A 25,003-nucleotide genomic window follows, 5' to 3' on the forward strand; every position below is an offset into this window, starting at 1 on the left:
GCATTGCACAGGCTTTGATAGGTCATGTTTTTCATCAATTCAAAGAATTTTCTAATTTTTATCATGATTCTTCTTTGATCCATATGTTATCAGGAATTATATTGCTTAACCTGCACATTTTGAGGAAATTTTCTGATTATCTTTTTATTATTTCTACCTTAATTCCAATCAGCTGGAAAATATATTCTGTAAGATGTCAGTCTTCCGAAATTTGTTGAAATGTCCTTTATGACCTAGCATAGATCAGTATCACATGACTAAATTTGATAATTATTCCATGTGCACTTAAAAATTGGATATTCTGCATCCATTGGGCAGAGTATTCTGTATATGTTCATTGTGTCAGATTTCCTAATCATGTGGTTCAAATATTCTGGATTTTTTTTTTTAGACTAGTTTTGTTCTGTCACCCAGGCTGGAATACTAATCTTTGTATTATTAATAGAGATAGAGTTTTGCCATTTTGGCCAGGCTGGTCTCAAATACCTGACTGCAGGTGATCTGCCCACCTCTGCCTCCCAAAGTGCTGGTATTAAAGGGGTGAGCCACAGCACCCAGCTCAAATATTCTCTATCTTTAAATGAGGTTGTTTTGATTTGGTCTGCTTGTACTATGAATTACAGAAAGGCATGCTTAAATCGATCTTCTTTATTCCTTTTTCTTCTCTTCCTGCACACTAAAAACAACCTTGTTTTACCCTTTCCCCATGTCCCATTTACCTCTTAAGTTTTTCTGAATTTTCCATCCTTTTTTTTTTTCTGTGCTTCCATCTGCAAATTTTCTACTGACCTATCTATCTTCCACTTCATTAGATTTCTCTGTTGATATGTCTGATCTGTTGTTAAACTCATCTGCTGAATTCTTAATTTCAGTTACTGCATTTTTTTTTTTTTTTAGTTTTACAGTTTCCTCTTGATTCTTCCATAAATTCTAATTCTCTGGTAAATTTTCTATAACTCATCTATTTTCTTGACCATATCAGTTATAGTTATTTTGCAATCAATATTCAAATCACATTTATATTGACTACCTCCCTCCCCACACAACTTCATATTTAGTTATTTTGAACTATCTCCTAGCATGCCTAGAAATTTTGACTGAAAGCAACATCTTACTTAATGAAAATTACAAAAGCTCTGGAGGATGTAACCTTCCTCCAAAGAGAATTTACTTTTCTTTCTGCAAAAATAATATGAGCATACCACTCTAGTGTTGAGGCTGATCTATTTTGGTTTGCTCTTACTCACAGAACAAAATTTTTCTTAGATATCAACTTGAAAGCCTAGGGTGTTTACCATGGCTCTCTTCTCTTTTGAAGAACACAATATACAGTATTTGTTCTTCCTATTCTGTGAAACTGTTGAATTTTGCTAGCAAAAAACTACTTTGTGTCTGAGCCCTAGCACACAAATACCTTAAGTGGATACTGCTTATAAAAAGTTGAATTTGGCCAGGCGTGATGGTTCACACCTGCAATCCCAGCAGTTTGGGAAGCCAAAGCAGGCAAATCACCTGAGGTCAGGAGTTTGAGACCAGCCGGGCCAACATGGTAAAGCCCTGTCTCTAATAAAAATACAAAAATTAGGCCATGCACGGTGGCTCATGTCAAATCCCAGCACTTTGGGAGGCCGAGGTGGGCAGATCACAAGGTCAAAAGATCGAGACCATCCTGGCTAACATGGTGAAACCCATCTCTACTATGAATACAAAAATTAGCCACGCGTGATGGAGCACTCCTGTGGTCTAGCTACTCGGGAGGCTGAGGCAGGAGAATCACTTGAACCCAGGAGGCGGAGGTTGCAGTGAGCCAAGATAATGCCGCTGCACTCAGCCTGGCGACAGAGTGAGACTCTGTCTCAAACAAAACAAAACAAAACAAAACAAAAATTAGCCAGGCACAGAGGCGGGAGAACTGCTTGAACCCAGGGGGCAGAGGTTGCAGTGAGCCGAGATCATGCCACTGCACTCCAGCCTGGGTGACAGAGTGAGGCCTTGTCTCAAAAAAAAAAGGTTTAACTTGCCCCTGAGACTTGGGTCTGCAAGCCCTGGCTGTTTGGTAACTCCAAGCTCCAATTTTTGTCTTCCTAGTTGAATGACTGCTCTAGGCTACTGCTCTCTGTGTAGCCCCTATGTTATGCACCGGGAATCAGGAAATGTACCAAAGGAAAATTTACAGAACTTATCTCAATGTGTTTACCTCTTCTCTGGGATCCTGAACCCTAAAGTCCTTGCTGTCCTAGTTTCTAATACCCCCGTCTTCTTTTTTTTAATCAAGGAGGTGGGAGGTGAGAGGTGTGTGTCTATGTATATCTGGTATTTTACACAGATAGGCAGAAAGGTTAATCTAATACTAGTATTCTGTCAAATCTGGATGCAGAAATCCAAAACCTTCAGCTCCTTTGACATTCACATTATTTGGTCATAAGTCATAAAGTCCCGGCATTACTACTTCTTAATTGTTTCCTAATAACCACAACTATCATCTATGTTTAGGTCCTCATCATCACTCAGACTACTGCACAGAGCAGTATTAGGTATCTCTGATTCTAACTCACCCACTTCATCAGAAATTCTCATCTAGCTGGTCACCATTAGAGATCATTTTTTAAAATACATATTTCTGGGCCCTATTAATAATGATAGAATAACTGATTGGGTAGGACTGCAATAGAATCCTGGGATTACCACCACCACCAATCCCCGCACCCCCTCCTCCATAAATCCTCTAAGTGACTATGACGTAATTTATTCCAGAGACTGCCATGTGAGAAGAATCATTCCTTTACGCCTAGGTTGCCAGTTTCCTTTCTGAATTGGAAATCTTGACTATGTCAGTCTGATTATAATCTGTCTTCTGTTTATCTACTATCTTTCTACAAGTAAAAAGATCCTATGAGTGCCATATTAGTGCAATAATGTGTGTATATGTGTTCATATTTATGTGTGTACTTACAGTGGGAGAATAAAAGTTAGAGAGAGGGAGAGAGAAAAAGAAGGTGAAACCCAAAGGGAGAAAATGAAAACAAGACTGAAAGAGAATCTGAGCATAAGTATGAGAGATGCATGGCTCTCAAGTACTCATGATCTAGTAGAGAAGAAAATAGATGCACAAAACTGAATTCATGAACCTCCCAGAGCCTTTTCAGGGTTTTGAGATATAAGATTAAGAAACCGTCTTATAAAGAAGAGACATTTGTATCGCACTAGGTATATAATGACCCATCACAAAGTTGTGACTCAGTCATTGAATGTAACAAACTACCATACACTGTTTCTGGCTATGTTTCTAGACTTGAATATCATGAAAATAGGCACACTACCATCACAGTAAACTCTATAATGCTGTCCACTTATTTATTTTACTGGATTCTGGTAACTCCCCAAAATTTGACAATCTTTTTTTCAACCACTTATTTGGAGAGGTAATTAATAATTTTGAAACAAACTGATTCAACAAAATGCTGGCTCACAAATTCTATCAAGGGGAACTGTGAGAGCTAAGAATTTTTAAATGAGTACAGAACTTCTCAATAAGCACTTTCTAATTCATCCTGAGAGATATTTTGTTCTAATTTGTGCATATCTAAAAAAATTCTGAATTTAGCCTTCAAGCTACCATGTATAGGGTAGACAAATTTATATAATCTTTAAACTCAATCATATAGAATTCTACCATTATTACAAAAGCAAATTAAATATACTACTCAATGACATTTCAATAATGTTTAAAAAAATGAAATTACTTTGTTAGTCACAGTGTTGATTGCCAGAGTTGGAGAGGCACTTCCCGAAATAATACACTCCATTCCCAAAGAATCTGAATCTATGCTATATGGAGTTGAGGCCTAAAATACAAGAACAAAATAAATAATTATTAGCTCATATATCCAGCAACTTTAACACAGTCTGAAGTGATCTCATTAAATTATCAAACATTCAGTTTTGTGCTTTGTTTCTGAAAACAAATTTAAATCACTAGTGAAATCTCTTCTACTGTATTTTAGCATGCTACTAACCTAATATTACAAAGTCCTTTGGCATGGCTACTCTCTGACAACTCTCTTAACTGATTGGGGGATAGGCTGGCAAAAATAAATAAACTTCTGTAGTGAAAACTGCTAATGATCCCCTAATATCTATTCTCCCCTCATACCTTTCGGTAATAGATCTTTACAGTATCTACTCATGTCTGCACAGCTACAGACTACCCTTCCAGATACATGAGCAGCTAGTTGTGGCCATGTGACTAAGGTGTGACCAATGGGATGTGAGTAGGAGTGATGTGTATCACTTCTGGGTCATGTCTTTGCCCATCATTCATTCTTTCTCTCTTATTGAAGGCTGTGAGACAGATATGGTGGTGGTGACCTTGCTCAACCACAAATAGCTGAGTGTAATACCCTGGAAAAATACTGGAAAAACAAGATTAGAAGGAACCTCGACATCTGAATGACCTTGTGGAACAGAGCTATTTATAACTCTGACCCACCTATCAGCTTGGTCTTCTACCTGAGAGAGCAATAAATCTCTCTGGTTTAAGCCAGTTGAGATTTTTTTTTAATTTTTTTTTTAAATTTTTACTGATACATATTAGATGTACATATTTGGGGGATAACGTGATAATTTAATACAGTCATATAATCAAATCAGAAAAATTTGGGATATTCCCCAAACTTTATCTTTTGTTTATATTGGGAATGTTCAAATTATTCTCTTCTAAGCTATTCTGAAATATAGAATCAATTAATGTTAACTATAGCCATCCTATGGATTATCAGACATATGGTCTTATTTCTTCTTCTTTTTTTTTTTCCTTCGAGATGGAGTCTTGCTCTGTCCCCCAGACTGGAGTGCAGTGGTGCAATCTCGGCTCACTGCAACCTCCATGTCCCATGCTCAAGCAATTCTCCTGTCTCTGCCTCCCGAGTAGCTGGGACTACAGGTGTGTGTCACCACACCTGGCTAATTTTTATATTTTAGTAGAGATGGGGTTTCACCATGTTGGCCGGGCTGGTCTCAAACTCCTGACCTAAAGGACTCAGCCTCCAAAAGTGCTAGGATTACAGGTGTGAGCCATCAGGTCCTGCCAGAACTTATTCCTTCTATCTAAGTATATATTTATATCATTAATCAACTTCTTCACCTCCCTTCCCCCTACCCTTCCTGGCCTCTGGTAATCAGCAATTTCCTTTCTATCTTCATGAAATCCACTTTTTTAGCTACTATATATGAGTGAGAATATGGAATATTTGTCTTCCTATGTGTGTACATCCACTATAGTTTTATTTTTCTTCATCTTGTAGAGCAACTGAACAGTCTCTTAAATATACTTCATATACATTGTTTAGAGTTAATATGGGTGTCAAAACAATAAAGTTTTCTGCTATTAGAATTTTGAATATATACATTGTGATAACTCCTCTCTCTCTCTCCTAAGAAATGGTTTTTTATGGCTTTACTGCGCCCTCAAAAGTTTAACTTCTATGGTAAATGTTAAAGAAGGGCAAATAGAAATAATTTATGGTTCTGATGCTAGTTGCATTATGTTCTCTCTTTGGTAAAAACTATTTGTCTCACACATGATCCTAACTGTGCATGCATTTTTAAAAGATCATACCAGATGAGCAAGAGAGCAATTTTACCAAGACACATTTCTGAAATTAATCTATTCTTTAATCCCTCAGCACTTCCTTCATTGGATAATCTAATCAACCTTCGGGCAGAGAAAAGGGATCTTGATTGAAATGAAAAAAAGAAAAAGACCAGTGCTACCCCTACAAGCTAGAATCTAGCACTTAGGTGCTGGGTACACATTGAGAGCAAGGTGAAATAGAAGAGCTATAAAAACAACTCTATTTATACCTCAGTTTTAGTGCCAGCCAACCAGGCTATAACTAACACAGATTACTTTAGAAACGTGCAAATCTCATATTCCCCTAACTCAACTCAGTCATCTCAGTCTAGACTACTGGTTCACTAATTCTCACTCTTTCCTTCTGGTAGGAAAAGGGAAACTTGTGTTATGTGATTTCATGCAAATTACGAGAACTTTATGCTTATTTTCTCATCTATAAAAAGAGAATTATGCTACTTCCTTTAGAGGTCTGTTAAGAACATTAATAAAATATTTCATGTAAAGCAGTTAGCATGGTAACTGAAATACACAGTAAGTGCTGGCCACTATGATGACCACTAGAATATACCTGCTACTGATGCCAAGGATCTGCTGATACGAAGAAATACTCATTCCTCAACAATATACTAGCAAACCACATTCAACAGTTCATTAAAAAAGTTCACCATGATCAAGTGGGATTTATCCCTGGGATGCAAGGCTGATTCAATATACATGCATCAATAAATGTGATTCACCATATTAAGAGAATGAAAGACAAAAAGGATGGACAAAAAGAATGATTGTCCCAAAGATATTCTAAAAAGCATTTGACAAAATTCAATATCCTTTCCTGACAAAAACACTCAACAAATAAGGTACAGAGGAACATTCCTCAACACAATAAAGGCCATATATAGAAAGCTCATAGCTAACATCATACTAAATGGTGAAAAGTTAAAGGCTTTTTCCTCTTAAAACCAGGAATAAGACACGGCTGCCTACTCTCACCATTTCCATTCAATATAGTACTGGACAGCCTGGCCAAAACAATTAGGCAAGAGAAGGAAACAGAGATGCTCTTTGACTTATGATGGGGTTACGTCCCAATAAACCCATGATAAAATGAAAGGTACTTAATGTACTTAACCTACCGAACCTCACAGCTCAGCCTAACCTACCTCAAACATGTTCAGAACACTTAACATTAAGCCACAAATGGGCAAAAGCATCTTTTATAATGAAGTGTTAAATATCTCATGTAATTTATTGGATACTATATTGAAGGTAAAAAACAGAGTGGTTGTACAGGTACTAAAAGTATTGTTGCTACCAAATATGAATTGCTTTTGCAACATCAAAAGTCAAAAAATTGTGAGCCAAACATTCTCTAAGTCAGGTACTATCTACAGAAGGCGTCCAAATAGGAAACAATGAAGTGAAACTGTCTCTGCTGACAACATGCTCTTATATAGAGAAAAAGACTTCAACAAAAAACAGAACAGTTAAACAAATTCAGTAAAGTTGCAGGATACAAGATCAACCTATAAAAATCAGTAGCATTTCTATACACTAACAACAAACTATCTAAAAAAGCTATTAAGAAAACAAATTTGTTTTTTCTTTCTTCAAGATGGTAGTTAAAGGGATGAATATGCCCCTCCCACTTGGAAAGACAAAATCATGTGTAGAGATTCATGCTGTGAACTTTTTTCCTAGAAGCAACACAGGAACAGAAAAAACTGAAAGAAACCACAGACCCTCTGAAAGAAGTGATGGCCAGCAGTGTATACCATGAAGCAGGGAGAAAACCGTGTCTGTAGAGCTTGAGTGAGAGAGAGGCTTCCTCCATGACACATACTCCCATTGGGAGTCAAGCCAGTGGGGAATGCGTTAACCTCACACAGGTATTAAAAAAAAAAAACCTTAACCCAATTCAGGCCACAGGGGAAAGCCTTATTACCCAGTGCTGGAGCTGACTTAACACTGGGGAGAATATGAGGAGAGGCGGCATGAGGACATCCTTTGTACCCACTCCCAGACTCCAGCAGGGACAGAGGGAAGCCATTCCTGATCCTACCTCAGGGAAGACTGTCAGCTAATTCAGGCAGAGGTCACAAGTTGAGAGAAGCTCCCAACTGAGACTTGTGATATAATCTTGAGTGCAAATGGACTCCCTTGGCCAGAACCAAGGGGCAGGTGGGAAGTGTGCTATAGCCACAGGTGCTGGGTGTCCCTGCTCTGCAGGCAGACCTGGAGGCACATGGCCTGAAAACTGGTTTCTGTCTTGGCTGGAAAGGCTTATAGCCTGGGGCAATTTTGATTTCTCAGTGCAGGCTGCCTACAGCCCAACTAGCTGCCACTAGTGGAACACTCCCATACGTCTTGCCAAGTGTATGGGAGCTCAGTGGGGCTCATTGCCGTCTGTAACACCTGATGCCCCATGCAGATTATTTTGTGCGTCAGAAGCAGTTGTGCTCCACCCTGGAACATTATCCCGATGGCCACAGAACGGCCCTCTGACCCCCAATGGGGCCACCACTTGAGCCCACATGTGAAGAGCCAGAGTGCAGGCTTACCTGACCTGGCCCCCATCTGGCTTTGTCCCTTGACTCGCCTTGATAGTATAACACAATAGACAGGGACTTAGGGAAGCTCCACGGCCCTGCCTATTGCCTGAGATACCTTGGGTAACAAAAGGCAAGCTCAAATCCCACCACTACCACCATAGTTGGTGTTCTTTTGCAAGCATGACTTCTTGAGGCCAACCAGCACAGCCCATTACAACATCTGCAGGCACAATACCACCACCCTCAGGAAGGAGAAATTTTTTGCATGACCTCAGTTATCAACATTGCCTGCATCACCTTGGCTAACCAGAAGGTCTTAGTCCATCCATGTGCCCAGTACATTACTACTACAGCTGGCATGTGAGAAAGTCAACACAAGCTGGCATTTAAGAAAACCAACATAAATCTCAAAGAGATTTCCTTGAGATAACCAAGGAAATCTCACAGTCTACGTAACTCCCTTCCCACCCCCATCAGAGCTGGTGCTGGTGCCCGCTGCTGGGAGACTAGAGGAGGGGTCACATCACTGAATTCCTTGCACACATTCCCCAGCACCAGCCTGGAATGTAGCAACACCACCGAGAGGCTTACGCCCAGAAGAGCAGTAAGCTCCACAGTAGTCTGGCCCTCAGGGACTGCTACTCCTAAGGGAAGGGGGAGGAGGTGTACTACATTAAGGGAGACAAAAGAAACCAGACTGAAGGCCTCGGGTCCTTTAACTTGCCACTTGTAGGAAGTTTCTTTTAGCAGAGAAACAGGTGTAGTGCTAAGCTCAGTGGGGAAAGTTTGTTTGGCTCTTCCCCAACAATCAACTGGTGTTCATGAAGGGTCTTGTAGAAGGGAATTTTTTCTCCCTCTCGCCCATTACTGCAGATACAGCTGGGGCTTCTCCCACAGGAGCTTGGAATGGGTACATCTGTAGATGCCCTTTCTGGACCACTGTGGGATAACTGCATCCATACAGGAGACATGTCTTCCAGATTCAGGCTTCCATGAGAGGTAGAGTCCTAATCCCTCTTTATATGTAACATCACATTCCTGCAGATGAAAAGAGATGCCTGTCTGATCTGAATAGCTGGAACATATGGTCAGGAGTGTGACTGAGAGGTGACTGATTTCCTGTTGGCTCAAAGGGGAGCTTTGGTGGTTTCCTTCCTTCCCTTTGAAAACACCTCAATGCATTTCACTGAGAGCTTCCCTAAGAAGCCTCTGCCAAGGCTGGGAACTTTGTCCGCCATTGGGATACTGACTTTTTCACCTCCTTTGGCCATACCTTTGGATACTTCCTATCAGCCTGAAACCCAAACTATCCAAGTGAGTGAATAAAGCACTGGTGGAGAAAATTTTTAAATGTACACCACTGGGGAACAAGATAAGTTTCATGAGACCACTGCCATTCCAGCTCTACTGGAGATGGTGAACCTGCTCACACACCCAGCACAAGGTTACTATAACCAGCAACTGAGAAAGCGACCACACAAAGATTCTCTGTAACCAAGAACTCCATATAGAGTTTTCACCATGGGAAGCACGTACCCAGAGCCAAAGCTGGGTGACAATAAACTATAAACATTAGTTACATCCTGGAGTCAGGCGGCCAAGGCAGAGGTAAGAAATGAAAAGACACACACAAAAAAAGTTGAATCAAAAATAAATTCAAAAATAATTGGAAGTGGCTCTCGCCTGTAATCCCAGGACTTTGGGAGGCCAAGGTGGGTGGATCCTTTGACATGAGAATTTCGAGACCAGCCTGGCCAACATAGTAAAACCCCATCTCTACTAAAAATACAAAACTTGGCTGGGTTGGGTGGCACATGCCTATCATTCCAGCTACTCAGGAAGCTGAGCCAGCAGAATCACTTGAACCCAGGAGGTGGAGGTTGAGCCAAGATGGTGCCACTGCACTCCAGCCTGGGCAACAGAGCAAGACTCCGTCTCAATAATAACAGAATTCAAAAAGCTGACTGTGAAGTTACTCAAAGAGATACAAGAGAAAGACAAAAATACAACAGAAAATTTTTTTTTAAAAAATTCAAGATATGAAGAAAAAATTTTCTAAAGAGATAAATATTTTAAAGCAAAACCAATCAGAACTTTTGGAAATAAAAGACCTATTTAGGGAACTACAAAAACGTGGTAGAAAGTTTTAGCAGCAAACTAGACCATGTAGAAAAAAATAATTTAAGAACTCGAAGGCAAGGCTTTCAGGTTAATCTAATCAGAGACAAATAAAGAAAAAAAAAGAAGTGAATAGTCTCCAAAATATATGGGATTATGTAAAACAACCAAACTGAGGGAGAAACAAAAGCTAAAAGTTTGGAAAACCTATTTGAGGTAACAACTGAGGAAAATTTCCCTGGTCTTGCTAGAGATTTAGACATTTAAATACAAGAAGCTCAAAGAACTTCTGGAAGACTCACTGCAAAAAGGACATCACCAAAGGCATACAGTCATCAGGTTATCTAAAGTCAATTTAGACAATCTAAAGTCAATGTCTAACAGCAGTCAGACAAAAGGAAAACCTAGCAAACTAACAGCAAACTTCTCAGCAGAAACCTTAAAAGCCAGTGGGCTTAGGGTCCTATCTTTACTCCTTAACAGAATAACTGTCAGCCAAGAATTTTCTATCTACCAAAACTAAGCTGAATAAGTGAAGGAGAAATAATGTCTCTCAGAAAGGAAATGCTAAGGAAACCTGTCAACAATAGACCTGCCCTACAAGAAATGCTAAAAGGAGTTCTTGAAACAAAAGGTTGATATGCAAAAGAATAGAAACTCCTGAAAATATAAACTTCACAAGGCTTGTGAAACAATAACACAATGAAGAAAACAAAGTCATTGGGTAACAATCAACAGCATGACTGGAACAGTATCTCACATCTCAGTATTAATGTTGAATGTACGCGGTCTAAATGTTCCACTTAAAATATACAGACTGGCTGAATGGATTTAAAAAAATCACAAGCCAAATATATGCTGTCTCCAGAAGATACACCTAACTTGTAATGATTCTTAAAGACTCAAGATAAAGGATAGAAAAAGATATTTCACGCAAATGGAAGCCAGAAGCAAGCAGGAGTAGCTATTCATATATCAAATAAAAAAAGACTTTAAAGCAACAACAGTTTAAAAAAAAAAAAAAAAAAAAGCCAGGCATGGAGGCTCACATCTATATTCCCAGCACTTTGGGAGGCTGAGACAGGGAGATCACAAAAATTGGCCGGGCGTGGTATCATGTGCCTGTAAATCCCAGCTACTCAGGACGCTGAGGCAGGAGAATCGCTTGAACCTGTGAGGCAGAGGTTGTGGTGAGCTGAGAGTACACCATTACATTCCAGCCTGGGTGACAGAGCAAGACTCAGTCTCAAAAAAAAAAGACAGTATTACATAACGATAAAAAGATCAATTCAACAGGAAGATATAACAAACCTAAATATATAAGCACCTAACTTCAGAGCTCCCAGATTCATAAAACGACGAGTACTAGAGCTAAGAAAAGATATAGACAGTAACACAATAATACTGGGAGACTTCAACACCTCACTAACGACACTAGACCAATCATTGAGGCAGAAAGTCAAGAAAGAAACACTGGACTTAACCTGCCTTCCAAAACAAATGAACCCAACAGATATTCATAGAACAGTGTACCCAAGAATCACAGAATACATAAATTCTTCTCATCAGCACACAGAACATTGTCCAAGATAGACCACGTGATAGATTACAAAATATAAATTGTAAAAAACAAAATCAAACCACAGCAGCATAAGACAAAAAAATCAATTCCAAAAAGAACCCTCAAAACTACACAAATACACGGAAATTAAGCAACCTGCTCCTGAATGGCTTTTGGGTTGACAATGAAATAAAGATGCAAATTAAAATTTTTTTCCAAATGAATGGTAACAGTGATACAGGTTATTGAAACCTCTGGGATACAGCAAAAGCAGCAGTAAGAGTTAAGATTACAGCACTAAATACCTACATCAGAAAGTCTGAAAGATCATAAATTGACAACCTAACTTCACACCTCAATGAACTAGAGAAACAAGTAACAAGCCAACCTAAAGCTAGTAGAAGAAAAGAAATAAAAAAGATCAGAGCAGAACTAAATGAAACTGAAACAAACAAACAAAATATACAAAAGATCAATGAAACAAAAGGTTGGTACTTCGAAAAGATACATAAAACTGAGAGACCACTAAGTAGATTAACCAAGAGAGAAGATTCAAATAAGTTCAACTAGAAATGAAAATGGAGACATTACAACTAACACCACAGAAATATAAAAGATCATTCGAGACTACTATGAATACAAACTAGAAAATCGAGGAAATGGATAAATTCCTAAAAACATACAATCTCCTTTGCTTGAATCAGGAAGAAACAGAAATCCTGAACAGATGAATAACAAGCAGGGAGATTAAATAAGTAATCTTAAAACTGCCAAAAACAAAACAGCCCAGGGCCAGATGGATTCATAGCCGAATTCTACCAGACTTTCAAAGAAGAACTGGTGCCAATTCTGTTAAAACTATTCCAAAAGACTGAGAAGAGGGCATCCTCCCTAACTAATTCTATGAAGCCAGTATCACCCTGATACTAAAGCCAGGAAAGAATACAACAACAAAAGATAAAACTACAGACAAATACCCCTGAATGAATATAGATGCAAAATTCCTCAACAAAATACTAGCAAACCAAATTCAACAGCACATCAAAAAATAGTGGTTCGCCATGATCAAGTGGGTTTCATCCCAAGGATGCAGGGATGGTTCAACATATTCAAGTCAGTAAATGTTATTTACCACATAAACAGAATTAAAAACACAAACGATATGGTCATCTCAAAAGACACAGAAAAAGAATTTGATAAAATCCAGCATCCTTTTATAATTAAAATCCTCAACAAACTAGGCATCAAAGGAAAACACCTGAAAAAAACAAGAGCCACCTATACAAACCCACAGCCAATATCATATGCAATGGGAAAAAGATGAAAGCATCCCTTCCACCTAAGGACTGGAACAAGACAAGGATGCCCACTTTACCACTTAGTACTGGAAGTCATAGCCAAAGCAATCAGACAAGAGAAAGAAGAAAAGGCCATCCAAATTGGAAAAGAGGAAGTCAGATTATCTCTATTTGCTGATAATGTGATCTTATATCTAGAAAACCCTAAATACTCCATCAAAAGACTCTCAGATCTGATAAATGAATTCAGTAAAGTCTCAATTACAAAATCTATGTACACAAATCATTAGCACTACTATACACAAACAGCTATCAAGAATCAAATCAAGAACTCACCCCCCCACCCCTTTGATTTTGAGACAGAGTCACACTCTCTCAGCTAAGCTGGAGTGCAGTGGCATGATCTCGGCTCACTGCAACCTCCACCTCCTGGGTTCAAGTGATTCCCCAGCCTCACCCTCCTGAGTAGCTGGAATTACAGGTGCATATCAACCATGCCCAGCTAATTTTTGAACTTTTTGTAGAGATGGGGTTTCACCATGTTGGTCGGGCTGGTCTCAAACTCCCAACCTCATGACCGCATGCCTCGGCCTCCCAAAGTGCTAAGATTACAGGCCTGAGCCACTGTGCCCATCCTTTTACAATAGCTACAAAAAAAATAAATAAACCTAGGAATATACTTAGGCAAGGAGGTGAAACATCTCTACAAAAACTACAAAACACTACTGAAGAAATCGTAGATGACACAAACAAGTGGAAATACAACCCATGCTCATGGACTGGAAGAATCAAAATCGTGAAAATGACCATACTGTCCATAGCAATCTATAGATTCCATGTAATTCCTATGCAAACCAGCATTTTTAAGAGAATTAGAAAAAACAATGCTAAAATTCATACAGAACCAAAAAAGAGCCTAGACAGCCAATGCAATTTTAAGCAAAAAGAACAAACACGCAGCACATTACCCAACTTTAAATTATCCTACAAGGCTGTAACAGCATGGCACTGGTATAATAGATACACAGACCAACTGAACAGAAAAGAGAACCCAGAAATAAAGTCAAATACTTACAAACCAACTAATCTTCAACAAAGCATACAAAAACATAAACTGGGGAAAGGATACCCTATTCAATAAATGGTACTGGGAAAATCGGACAGCCACAGGTGGAAGAAAGAAACTGGATTTCTCTCTCTCACCATTTACAAAAATCAACTCCAGATGAACTGAAGACGAGGCCAGAAGCGGTGGCTCACACCTATAATCCTAACACTTTGGGAGGCTGAGGCGGTCAGATCACTTGAGGTTAGGAGGTCCAGACCGGCCTGGCCAACATGGCGAAACCCCAGAAAAATTAGCCAAGTGTGATGGTGCATGCCTTGTAGTACCAGCTACTTGGGAGGCTGAGGCAGAAGAATTGTTTGAAACCGGAGGCAGAGATTGCAGTGAGCCAAGATGGCACCACTGCACTCCAGCCCAGGCAACAGAGGAAGACTCTGTCTCAAAAAACAAAGATGAACTAAAGATGAACTAATACCTAAAACCATAAAAATCCATATGAAAACCTCTTCTGGACACTGGACTAGGCAAAGAATTTGTGACTAAGATCCCAAAAGCAAATCCTACAAAAACAAAAATAAATGGGAGCTAATTAAACTAAGCAGCTTCTGCACAGTAAAGGAATAATCAGAATAAGTAAATAACCTGCAGAAAGAAATAAAATATTTGCAAATTATGCATCCAATAAAGGACTACTATTTAGAATCTACAAGGAACATTAAAAAATCAGCAAGAAAAAAAACAAATAATCCCATTAAAAATGGGCAAAAGACACGAACAGGCATTTCCCAAAAGAGGGTATACAACCAGCCAAAATGTATATAAAAAATTCAACATAACTAATTGTAAGAGAAATGTAAATTGAACCACAATGAGATACCATCCATTTTATCCTAGCCAGAATGGCCATTATTAAACAGTCAAAAAGCAACAAATGTTGTTAGCATGGATGTGGTGAAAGGGAATGTTTATACAATGTTGGTAGGAATATAAATTAGTACAATCTCTATGGAAAACGGTATAAAGATTTCTCAAAGAATTAAAAGTAAATCTATCATTCAACCCACCAATCCCACTACTGGATATTTACCGAAAGGAAAATATGTCACTGTATCAAAAAGACACCTTCATGTTCATGTTTACTGCAGCACAGTTCACGTGAAGATACAGAATCAATCTAAGTGCCCATCAACGAATAAGTGGGTAAAGAAAATTGGTGTGTGTAGGCCGGGCGTGGTGGCTCAAGCCTGTAATCCCAGAACTTTGGGAGGTCAAGGCGGGTGGATCACAAGGTCAACAGATGGAGACCATCCTGGTCAACATGGTGAAACTCTGTCTCTACTAAAAATTACAAAAAATTAGCTGGGCACGGTGGCGCGTGCCTGTAATCCCAGCTACTCAGGAGGCTGAGGCAGGAGAATTGCCTGAACCCAGGGGGCGGAGGTTGCGGTGAGCTGAGATCGCGCCATTGCACTCCAGCCTGGGTAACAAGAGCGAAACTCCGTCTCAAAAAAAAAAAAAAAATTGGTGTGTGTGTGTGTATATATATACATACACCATGGAATACTATTCAGTCATAAAAAAAGAACAAAATAGTGTCTTCTGCAACAATTTGAATGGAACCGGAGATGATTATTCTAAGTGAAATAACTCAAGAATCAAAAACCAAATATCACATGTTCTCACTTGTATGCAAGGGCATACAGAGTGGTATAATGGACACTGAAGACTCAGAAGGAAGAAAGTGGGAGGAAGATGAGGGATGAAAAAATACCTACTGGGTATAATGTACACTAGCTGGGTGACAGGCACACTAAAATCCCAGACTTCCCCACTATACAATTCATCCATGTAACTAAAAATTGCTTATATCCCTAAAGCTACCGAAATAAAAAATTAAATTTTTAAAAGAATTCCATTTACATTAGCATCAAAAAATGCATAAGAATCAATTTAACTAAAAAAGAGAAATGTTTGTATAATAAAAACTATAAAACATTGATGAAAGACATAGAAGATAGTACAAATAAATGAAAAGGTATCCCACGTTCATGTACTGGAAGAATAAAAATACCATCAAAATGTCCATACTACCCAAAGTGATTTACAGATCCAATGCAATAGACCATCAAAATTCCAATGTCATTCTTCACAAAAAGAGAAAAAAAATTTTAAAGTTTGCATAGAACCACAGAAGATTCCAAATAGCTAGACCAATCCTGACCAAAAATAATAAAAGCTGGAGGCATCCACTCTATAGGAATTTAAAATACATTGCAAAGCTATAGTAATCAAAATTGCATGGCACTAGTATAAAACAGACACATCAACCAGTGGAAGAGGATAGAAACCCCAGAAATAAACCCACACATCTAAGCTTAATTGATTTTCAACAATGTTGCCCACAACAGACAATGGGGAAAGGACAATCTCTTCAATAATTGGTTGGAAAAATTGGGTAGCACCATACAGAAGAATGAATATGGACCCTTATCTCACCCCTATAGAAGAATAAACTCAAAATGGTTAAAAGACTTACCGCTGGGCACGGTGGCTCATGCCTGTAATCCCAGCACTTTGGGAGGCAAGGCAGATGGATCACCTGAGGTCAGGAGTTTGAGACCAGGCTGGCCAACGTGGTAAAACCCCGTCTCTACTAAAGATACAAAAATAAGATGGGCATGGTGGCAGGCACCTGTAATCCCAGCTACTCAGAAGGCTGAGGCAGGAGAATGACTTGAACCCAGTAGGTGGAGGTCGCAGTGAGCCAAGATTGCACCACTGCACTCCAGCCTAGGGGACAACAGTGAGACTCCATCTCAAAAAAAGAAAGAAAGAAAAGACTTACATGTTAGACCTGAAACTCTATAACTACTAGAAGAAAACACAGGGGGTGATATGGTTTGGTTCTGTGTCCCCACCCAAATCTCATCTTGAATTGTAATCCTCATTTGTTGAGAAAAGGAACTGGTGAGAGGTGACTAGATAATGGGGCAGTTTTCCACATGCTGTTCTCATGGTAGTGAGTGAGTTCTCATGAGATCTGATAGTTTAAATGTTTGATAGTTCCCCCCTCACCTTTTTCCTCCTGCTGCCATGTAAGACATTTCTTGTTTCTCCTTCACCTTCTGCCATCATTTTAAGTTTTCTGAGGCCTCTTCAGCCATGCAGAACTGTGAGTCAATTAAACTTCTTTTGTTTATAAATTACCCAGACTCAGGTAGTTCTTTATGGCAGCGTGAAAATGGACTAATGCAAGTGGCAAGCTCCTTGACCTGGTTTGAGCAGTGATTTCTTGGATGTGACCCCCAAAATCATAGGCAGTAAAAGCAAAAATAGACAAATGGCATTGCATCAAACTAAAAAGCTACTGCACAGCAAAGGAAACAATAGGATGAAGAGATAACTCACAGATTAAGAGAAAATACATACAAATAATACATCAGAAAAGGGAACAATATCCAAAATACACAAGGAATTCAAACTACTCAATACCAAGAACACAAATAATAATATTTTTAAATGGGCAAAGAACCTGACTAGTCATTTCTCAAAAGAAGACATACAAGTGCCAACAGATATATGGAAAAAATGTTCAACATCTCTAATCATAAGAGAAATGTAAACTGAAACCACAGAAAAATATAATCTCACACCTGTTAGACTGGCTGTTACCAAAGATAAAAGACAAGTGTTGGCAAGGATGTGGAGAAAAGGAAATCCTTATACACTGTTGGTGGTATTATAAATTTGTACAGCCATTTCGGAAAACAGGATGGAGGTTTCTCAAAAAAACTAAAAACAGCCGGGTGTGATGGCTGATCCTGTAATCCCAGCACTTTGGGAGGCTGAGGTGGGTGGATCACAAGGTCAGGAGTTTGAGACCAGCTTGACCAACATGGTGAAACCCTGTCTCTACTAAAAATACAAAATTAGCTGGGTGTGGTGGCGCATACCAGCTACTTGGGAGGCTGAGGCAGGAGAATCACTTGAACCCAGGAGATGGAGGTTGCAGTGAACTGAGATTGCGCCACTGCACTCCAACCTGGCAACAGAGCAAGACTCCATCTCGAAAAGGAAAGGAAAAGAGGAGAGGAAGGGGAAGGGGAAGGGGAAGGGGAAGGGGAAGGGGAAGGGGAAGGGGAAGGGGAAGGGGAAGGGGAAGGGGAAGGGGAAGGGGAAGGGGAAGGGGAAGGGGAAGGGGAAGGGGAAGGGGAAGGGGAAGGGGAAGGGGAAGGGGAAGGGGAAGGGGAAGGGGAAGGGGAAGGGGAAGGGGAAGGGGAAGGGGAAGGGAAGGGGAAGGGGAAGGGGAAGGGGAAGGGGAAGGGGAAGGGGAAGGGGAAGGGGAAGGGGAAGGGGAAGGGGAAGGGGAAGGGGAAGGGGAAGGGGAAGGGGAAGGGGAAGGGGAAGGGGAAGGGAAGGGGAAGGGGAAGGGGAAGGGGAAGGGGAAGGGGAAGGGGAAGGGGAAGGGGAAGGGGAAGGGGAAGGGGAAGGGGAAGGGGAAGGGGAAGGGGAAGGGGAAGGGGAAGGGGAAGGGGAAGGGGAAGGGGAAGGGGAAGGGGAAGGGGAAGGGGAAGGGGAAGGGGAAGGGGAAGGGGAAGGGGAAGGGGAAGGGGAAGGGGAAGGGGAAGGGGAAGGGGAAGGGGAAGGGGAAGGGGAAGGGGAAGGGGAAGGGGAAGGGGAAGGGGAAGGGGAAGGGGAAGGGGAAGGGGAAGGGGAAGGGGAAGGGGAAGGGGAAGGGGAAGGGGAAGGGGAAGGGGAAGGGGAAGGGGAAGGGGAAGGGGAAGGGGAAGGGGAAGGGGAAGGGGAAGGGGAAGGGGAAGGGGAAGGGGAAGGGGAAGGGGAAGGGGAAGGGGAAGGGGAAGGGGAAGGGGAAGGGGAAGGGGAAGGGGAAGGGGAAGGGGAAGGGGAAGGGGAAGGGGAAGGGGAAGGGGAAGGGGAAGGGGAAGGGGAAGGGGAAGGGGAAGGGGAAGGGGAAGGGGAAGGGGAAGGGGAAGGGGAAGGGGAAGGGGAAGGGGAAGGGGAAGGGGAAGGGGAAGGGGAAGGGGAAGGGGAAGGGGAAGGGGAAGGGGAAGGGGAAGGGGAAGGGGAAGGGGAAGGGGAAGGGGAAGGGGAAGGGGAAGGGGAAGGGGAAGGGGAAGGGGAAGGGGAAGGGGAAGGGGAAGGGGAAGGGGAAGGGGAAGGGGAAGGGGAAGGGGAAGGGGAAGGGGAAGGGGAAGGGGAAGGGGAAGGGGAAGGGGAAGGGGAAGGGGAAGGGGAAGGGGAAGGGGAAGGGGAAGGGGAAGGGGAAGGGGAAGAAAGAAAGAAAGAAAGAAAGAAAACTAAAAATAGAATAACAATATGATCTAGCAATCCCTCTACTGGGTATATGCCCACAGGAAATAAAATCAGTATGTTGAAAAGATATTTGCACTCCAATGTTCACTGCAGCATTATTCAAAATAGGCAAGGTGCAGTAACAACCAAAGTGCCTATGAATAAATTGATACAATGTGGTACACATAGAACAATGGAATATTATTCAGTATTTAAAGAACAGGAAATTCTGTCATTCGTGACAACATGAGTATCTAAGGGGCATTATTCTAAGTGAAATAAGCCAGGCACAGACAGAAAATAACCCCAAACTCATAAAAGCAAAGAATAGAATGGTGATTATAAGAAGTGGGAACAGGGAAAGAGGAGACACTGGTCAATAGGTACAAAGTTCTGGTATTCTACTGCACACCCCAGTGACTACAGTTAATAATATATTTTATATTTCAAAATAGCTGAGAGTATTTTAAATGTTCTCACCACAAATGATATTTATCTGAGATGACAGACATATTAATTAGCCTAATTTGATTATTCTACAATGTATACATGTGCTGAAATGAATTCACACATTACATCATATCCCATAAATATAATTATTATCAATTAAAAATAAAAGAAAGGAATATTCAACGATGATTAATAAGAAAGATGACAGCTTTGGTATGAGGCATTGTACTCCCACATAGCTTCAGCTATTACAAAACAGTAAATTAAACAAACAAAAAAAACTTTAATCAGATATTTTTTCATTAATACTTAAGTTTCAATAAAGAGAGTAAAGGCTAAAGTATACCCTCTTCACATACTCTGATATACTCAATAGTATAGTATATATTTTTATTCGTAGGTGCACTGATTTTATGTTCTTAATAGGCAACAAGCAGCCTGATCAGTAAAGCCAATAGATCTAGGCATCCCAAAATGTATTTGGTAATTAATTACAGCAGCCATTAACTGAATTTCTGGGCAAAGAAAAGTACCAATGAATCTAATCTGGTGGCACCAGTTAGCTCAAGAAAGGTCCTTTCTGGAGTTCTCCCTTACCCTCTAAATCATACCCATTCGAGTTCCACTTCCTGTATGGCAGTTTGATATCCCTATAGACCAACCTTCTGCTGATAACTATTAAGTATTGTGGTGAGAAACTAATAGCTTCCTGAGCATTCTAAAGGGCAAATTAAATAGGCAGGTTGGGGAGATAAGTCAATACTTAGGAACAACGGCATGTAGGTGAATTTACTGTTTTGTTGCAGCTTTGCCCCAAAGTCAAGCAATAACTAGATGTGGAGTGCAGGCAGCTAAAGCTGCTCTTCTGTCAGGAGGAACTAGGGAAACGACCCCATGTAAACACAGCCAGCCACCAGACAGAAAAAGGGAATTCCATAAGAGAGAAAGCTGGAAGAGATCCCATAATCCTGTGTATGAAACACCACAAACGTGTCAGGCTAAGGCCCGAACCATGCATATACAGATTTGCACCAAAGCAGAGGCTTAAGCATCAAAGTGAAATTGGAACCACTGCTCACAAAAGGTGAAAGAGAAAGCTTACAGGGTAACACAGTTAAACCAGCTGAAGTATGTATCAATATTATATAGATTATAATAGGACCCAGAGTCCATAAAAATATAATATTCACAAAGTCTAGAATACAATCCAATTTTACCTGAAACACAAGGAAGGGGAAAATATAGCCCATTCTTGCCAGAAAGGGAAATCTACAGATGCCCATGCCAAAAAAGACTGAACTGTTGGAATTATGAGACAAGGATTTTAAAACAGCTATTATTATTATTTATGCTCAGTGAAATAAGGTTTAAAAAACACTTGAATGAAAATGAATCAACTGGGAAAATATCCAAAAGGAAAAATAGGTGGGCTTAATATTGAAATAGAAATGAATAAATAATCAGTGAACTTAAAGGCAGATCAATAACCAATCCAAAGAACCAAAAACTGATTAAAAAAAGAAGAGAGTCTCAGAAAGCTGTGAAACAACCTCAAAAAGTCTAATGTATATCTGTGGTTTCTAGAAGAACAAAGAGAGAAAGGGGCAGAAAAAAATATAGAAGAATGACTAAAAGCTTTGAAAATTTAGTGAAAGACAAATTTAACAAATTCAAGAAGCGCAGTAAATCCCAATAAAAATAAACTGAAGGAAAAACTACACTTAGATACATCATAATCACTCTTAAAAATAAAGGTAGAAAAAAGCTAGAGGAAAAACTACATATCACATGCAGGCAAACATTGACTGGAAATGACTATGGATTTCTCATCAGAAATGATGGAGGTCATAAGACAGTGAACATCTTTAAAGTGCTGAAATAAAACAGAATTATCAATCCAGACTGTATATCTAATAAAAATACTCTTCAAGATTGAAGGCAGGCTGGATGGGGTGGCTCACACCTGTTATCCTAGCACGATGGGAGGATCACTTGAGGCTAAGAGTTTGAGACCAGCCTGTTCAACAAAGGAGACAAGACAGGGAATGAAGCCAATAAGGGTAAATTACCCAGTTACAAGTGTTAGCACCTAAAGCTCAATCCCACTGGAGAATCCGGGAGGCAGTTTAGGACTGCATGCCAGTGAGTGGGATATTTATCCATCAGCTCTTCCTTCTCATTAATTGAGTGATGCTTCTAGGGATTTTAGCGTTTTAGCACTTTTGGCTTGCCTTGCATGAAGCCAACGCATGCTTTCCAATCAGAAAAAAAGTCCTCAAGGAGAAAGTTGCTGATATTTGTAGTACACAGCCTTCAGAGTGACGGTAGGATATAGGAGGGTTTGCACAGTTTTTGCCATATCTTTCCTTTTTTTCTATTGGTGGAGTGTTTTTTCAGACCCTTTGCTTTTGTTTTTTCCTTTGCAGGCTTCTGGATTTTCAACTCCTAACCTAAGAAATCCTTAAACATACTTTGTTTCTTTTCAAGTGTGCATGTACACAACTGTTCCTCTTAAATTAGTAAACTGATGGTGTATCTTTTTGAGTGTATTGTCTCATGTAATTGAAATAGTCTCTTCCTGGTCACTGTGTAGTGTGTCTAAGTTCCATATTCACAGTTAAAAAATATAAATGATACATTCAACACTTTAACAGAAGAAGATGAAACTCTGAATGTGACTACTGCATAAGGGTAGCGATTTCAAATATTTACTGTTTCTGTTGGATGCTTAGCCCAGGTGAGGTACTTTGAAAGAGTTATAAGTAGGAAATAATACACACCTGTTAGAAATGTAAACTGTCTGAACATTTAAAGCTGCTAGGAGTGAGGATAGGGGTATTTCCAGTGGTAGAAAATGGAAATTCTAAAAACAACCTCCAAAACATTATTTGTTGGAGACAATGTCTCACACTGTTGCCCAGGCTAGAATGCAGTGGTGTGATCATGGCTCACTGCAGTTTCGACTTCCTGGGCTCAAGATAGCCTCAACTCTTTAGCTTCCCAATTAGCTAGGACTATAGATGCATGCCACTATGTCTAGCTAGTTTTTGTTATTTTTGCAGAGACAGGTCTTTTTTTGTGTCAAACACCTGGCGGAGACCTCCTGTCTTGGCCTCCCAAAGTGCTAGGATTATAGGAATGAGCCACCATCCCCGGCACCCAAAACTTTAGATTGTGTTATATTTTAGCATCATTTAAAGATCTGAAGTTTCTGTTTAGGTTACTATTTTACCATGTTTTTACACAGTAAGAGCAAAGCCAAGTTATTTTACAAAGTCATGAGGGTATCATTTTTATTTAGTACAAGATTTATGGGAAATGGTACAACAGACCTGCCTGAGGGGGATACGTCCCAAGACCTCCAGTGGCTGCCTGAAACCAGATGGTACTAAACCCTATAGATACCGTGTTTTTTCCTAAACATGCATTCCTATGATAATGTTTAATTTATAAATTAGGCCCAGTAAGAGGTTAACAACAATAACTAATAATAAAGCAATACTACGACAGTCAGGAGGGCTGCTGGTAGTATATACAGAGTGGATATGATAGACAAGGGATGATTCATGTCCCAGGTGGGACAAAGTGGGGTGACACAAGACTTTATTGCCCTACTCAGAATAACGTGCAATTTAAAACTTAGGAATTGATTATTTCAGGAATTTTTAAATTTAGTAATTTTAGACCGTGGTTGATCACAGGAAACTGAAACTGCAAAAAGTGAAACTGTGGAAAAAGGAGGACACTACTGAACTAACCTGAAAGTTTGGAGACCTAGTTTTAAAGTTGTATGTTATAACTTAAAATATGTCTTTAATTTTTCTGGCTACAGTTTCTTTATACAAATGTAAATGGATTTTCTTCAAGAAAACCTTCCCTGATTCCTAGACTATTATTCCTCTCTGCTACATGGCCTCTTGGTTCTCAAAGACCCTTATCTTACTGTGACCACACAATTTATCATCCACATGCTATTTGGAGAATGAATGGGAAACTAGCAGTTATGGAGAGAAAATAAGCAACAGCAAGAATGTACAGTCATCCTACCTTATCAGTTTATCTTTGTAAAATAACCTCCTTGAGTAACAGCTTCATGAGGAGAGGGTATGACTGTCTTGTTTACCAACTGGTCCCCCAACACTTAACTAGAGTACGTACCTTATCTGTTTTTAACTCAGTGCTTAGAATACAAAAGCTGGTCTGATAAGCATGAATTTTTATAATGCAAATTAACTTAAAAAAGGAAAATCTTGGCCGGCCTGTAATCCCAGCACTTTGGGAGGCCAAGGCAGGTGGATCACAAGGTCAAGAGATCGAGACCATCCTGGTCAACATAGTGAAACCCCGTCTCTACTAAAAATACAAAAAATTAGCTGGGCATGGTGGCGCATGCCTGTAATCCCAGCTACTCAGGAGGCTGAGGCAGGAGAATTGCCTGAACCCAGGAGGCGGAGTTTGCAGTGAGCCGAGATTGCGCCATTGCACTCCAGCCTGGGTAACAAGAGTGAAACTCCGTCTCAAAAAAAAGGAAAATCTTATCCAGACAAAATTAACCACTGTATTCCCACTCAAATCCTAATACTTTTCTACCCCATATCTTTAATCAAGACCTCTTATCTTGTATTTACTCATACCTTTCCCTCTCTCAATTCCCTCCTCTCAATCAGAATATACACTTCATGAGGACAGGATGTAGGTTTTGTGTTTTGTTCACTGCTGTTTCCTCAGGATCTAGAACAATACCTGTTCATCACAGATACTTAACCTTCATTTATAGAGATGTGCCCTCAATGGCATTCTCCTACTTTGCTCTGCTTATCTCTACCTGAAAGCTAAGCCACGTAACCCATGAAGCCTTCTCAGACAGTACTAAGAAATAATCTCTCCTTCCTCTGCATAAAACAGCATTTTATATCTTTCTTAAACTACCTTCTATACTTTACCCTTGTCCTAAAATTGTGTCTTATGTCTCAACCTTCTTGGTATGCTCCACAGTACCCTAGTACAATGCCT

The 25,003-nt window shown here is 40.1% G+C and overlaps 1 protein-coding gene across 11 annotated transcripts in view; it reads right to left on the reverse strand.

Annotated features, from left to right (window-relative positions):
• Positions 1 to 25,003, reverse strand: part of FOXJ3 (forkhead box J3) — a 182,372-nt gene that overhangs the window by 38,594 nt on the left and 118,775 nt on the right. For 7 of the 11 annotated variants that reach the window (XM_035251058.3, XM_078331413.1, XM_009001029.5 and 4 more), the window contains one exon: positions 3,744 to 3,845. The exons of the other annotated variants lie outside the window; for them this stretch is intronic. In XM_035251058.3, the coding sequence (XP_035106949.2) occupies positions 3,744 to 3,845 (102 nt within the window). The remainder of the gene's footprint in view (positions 1 to 3,743; positions 3,846 to 25,003) is intronic. 11 annotated transcript variants of the gene reach the window in all.

Source organism: Callithrix jacchus, chromosome 7, assembly GCF_049354715.1.
Source record: "Callithrix jacchus isolate 240 chromosome 7, calJac240_pri, whole genome shotgun sequence".
Lineage (NCBI taxonomy): Eukaryota > Metazoa > Chordata > Mammalia > Primates > Cebidae > Callithrix > Callithrix jacchus.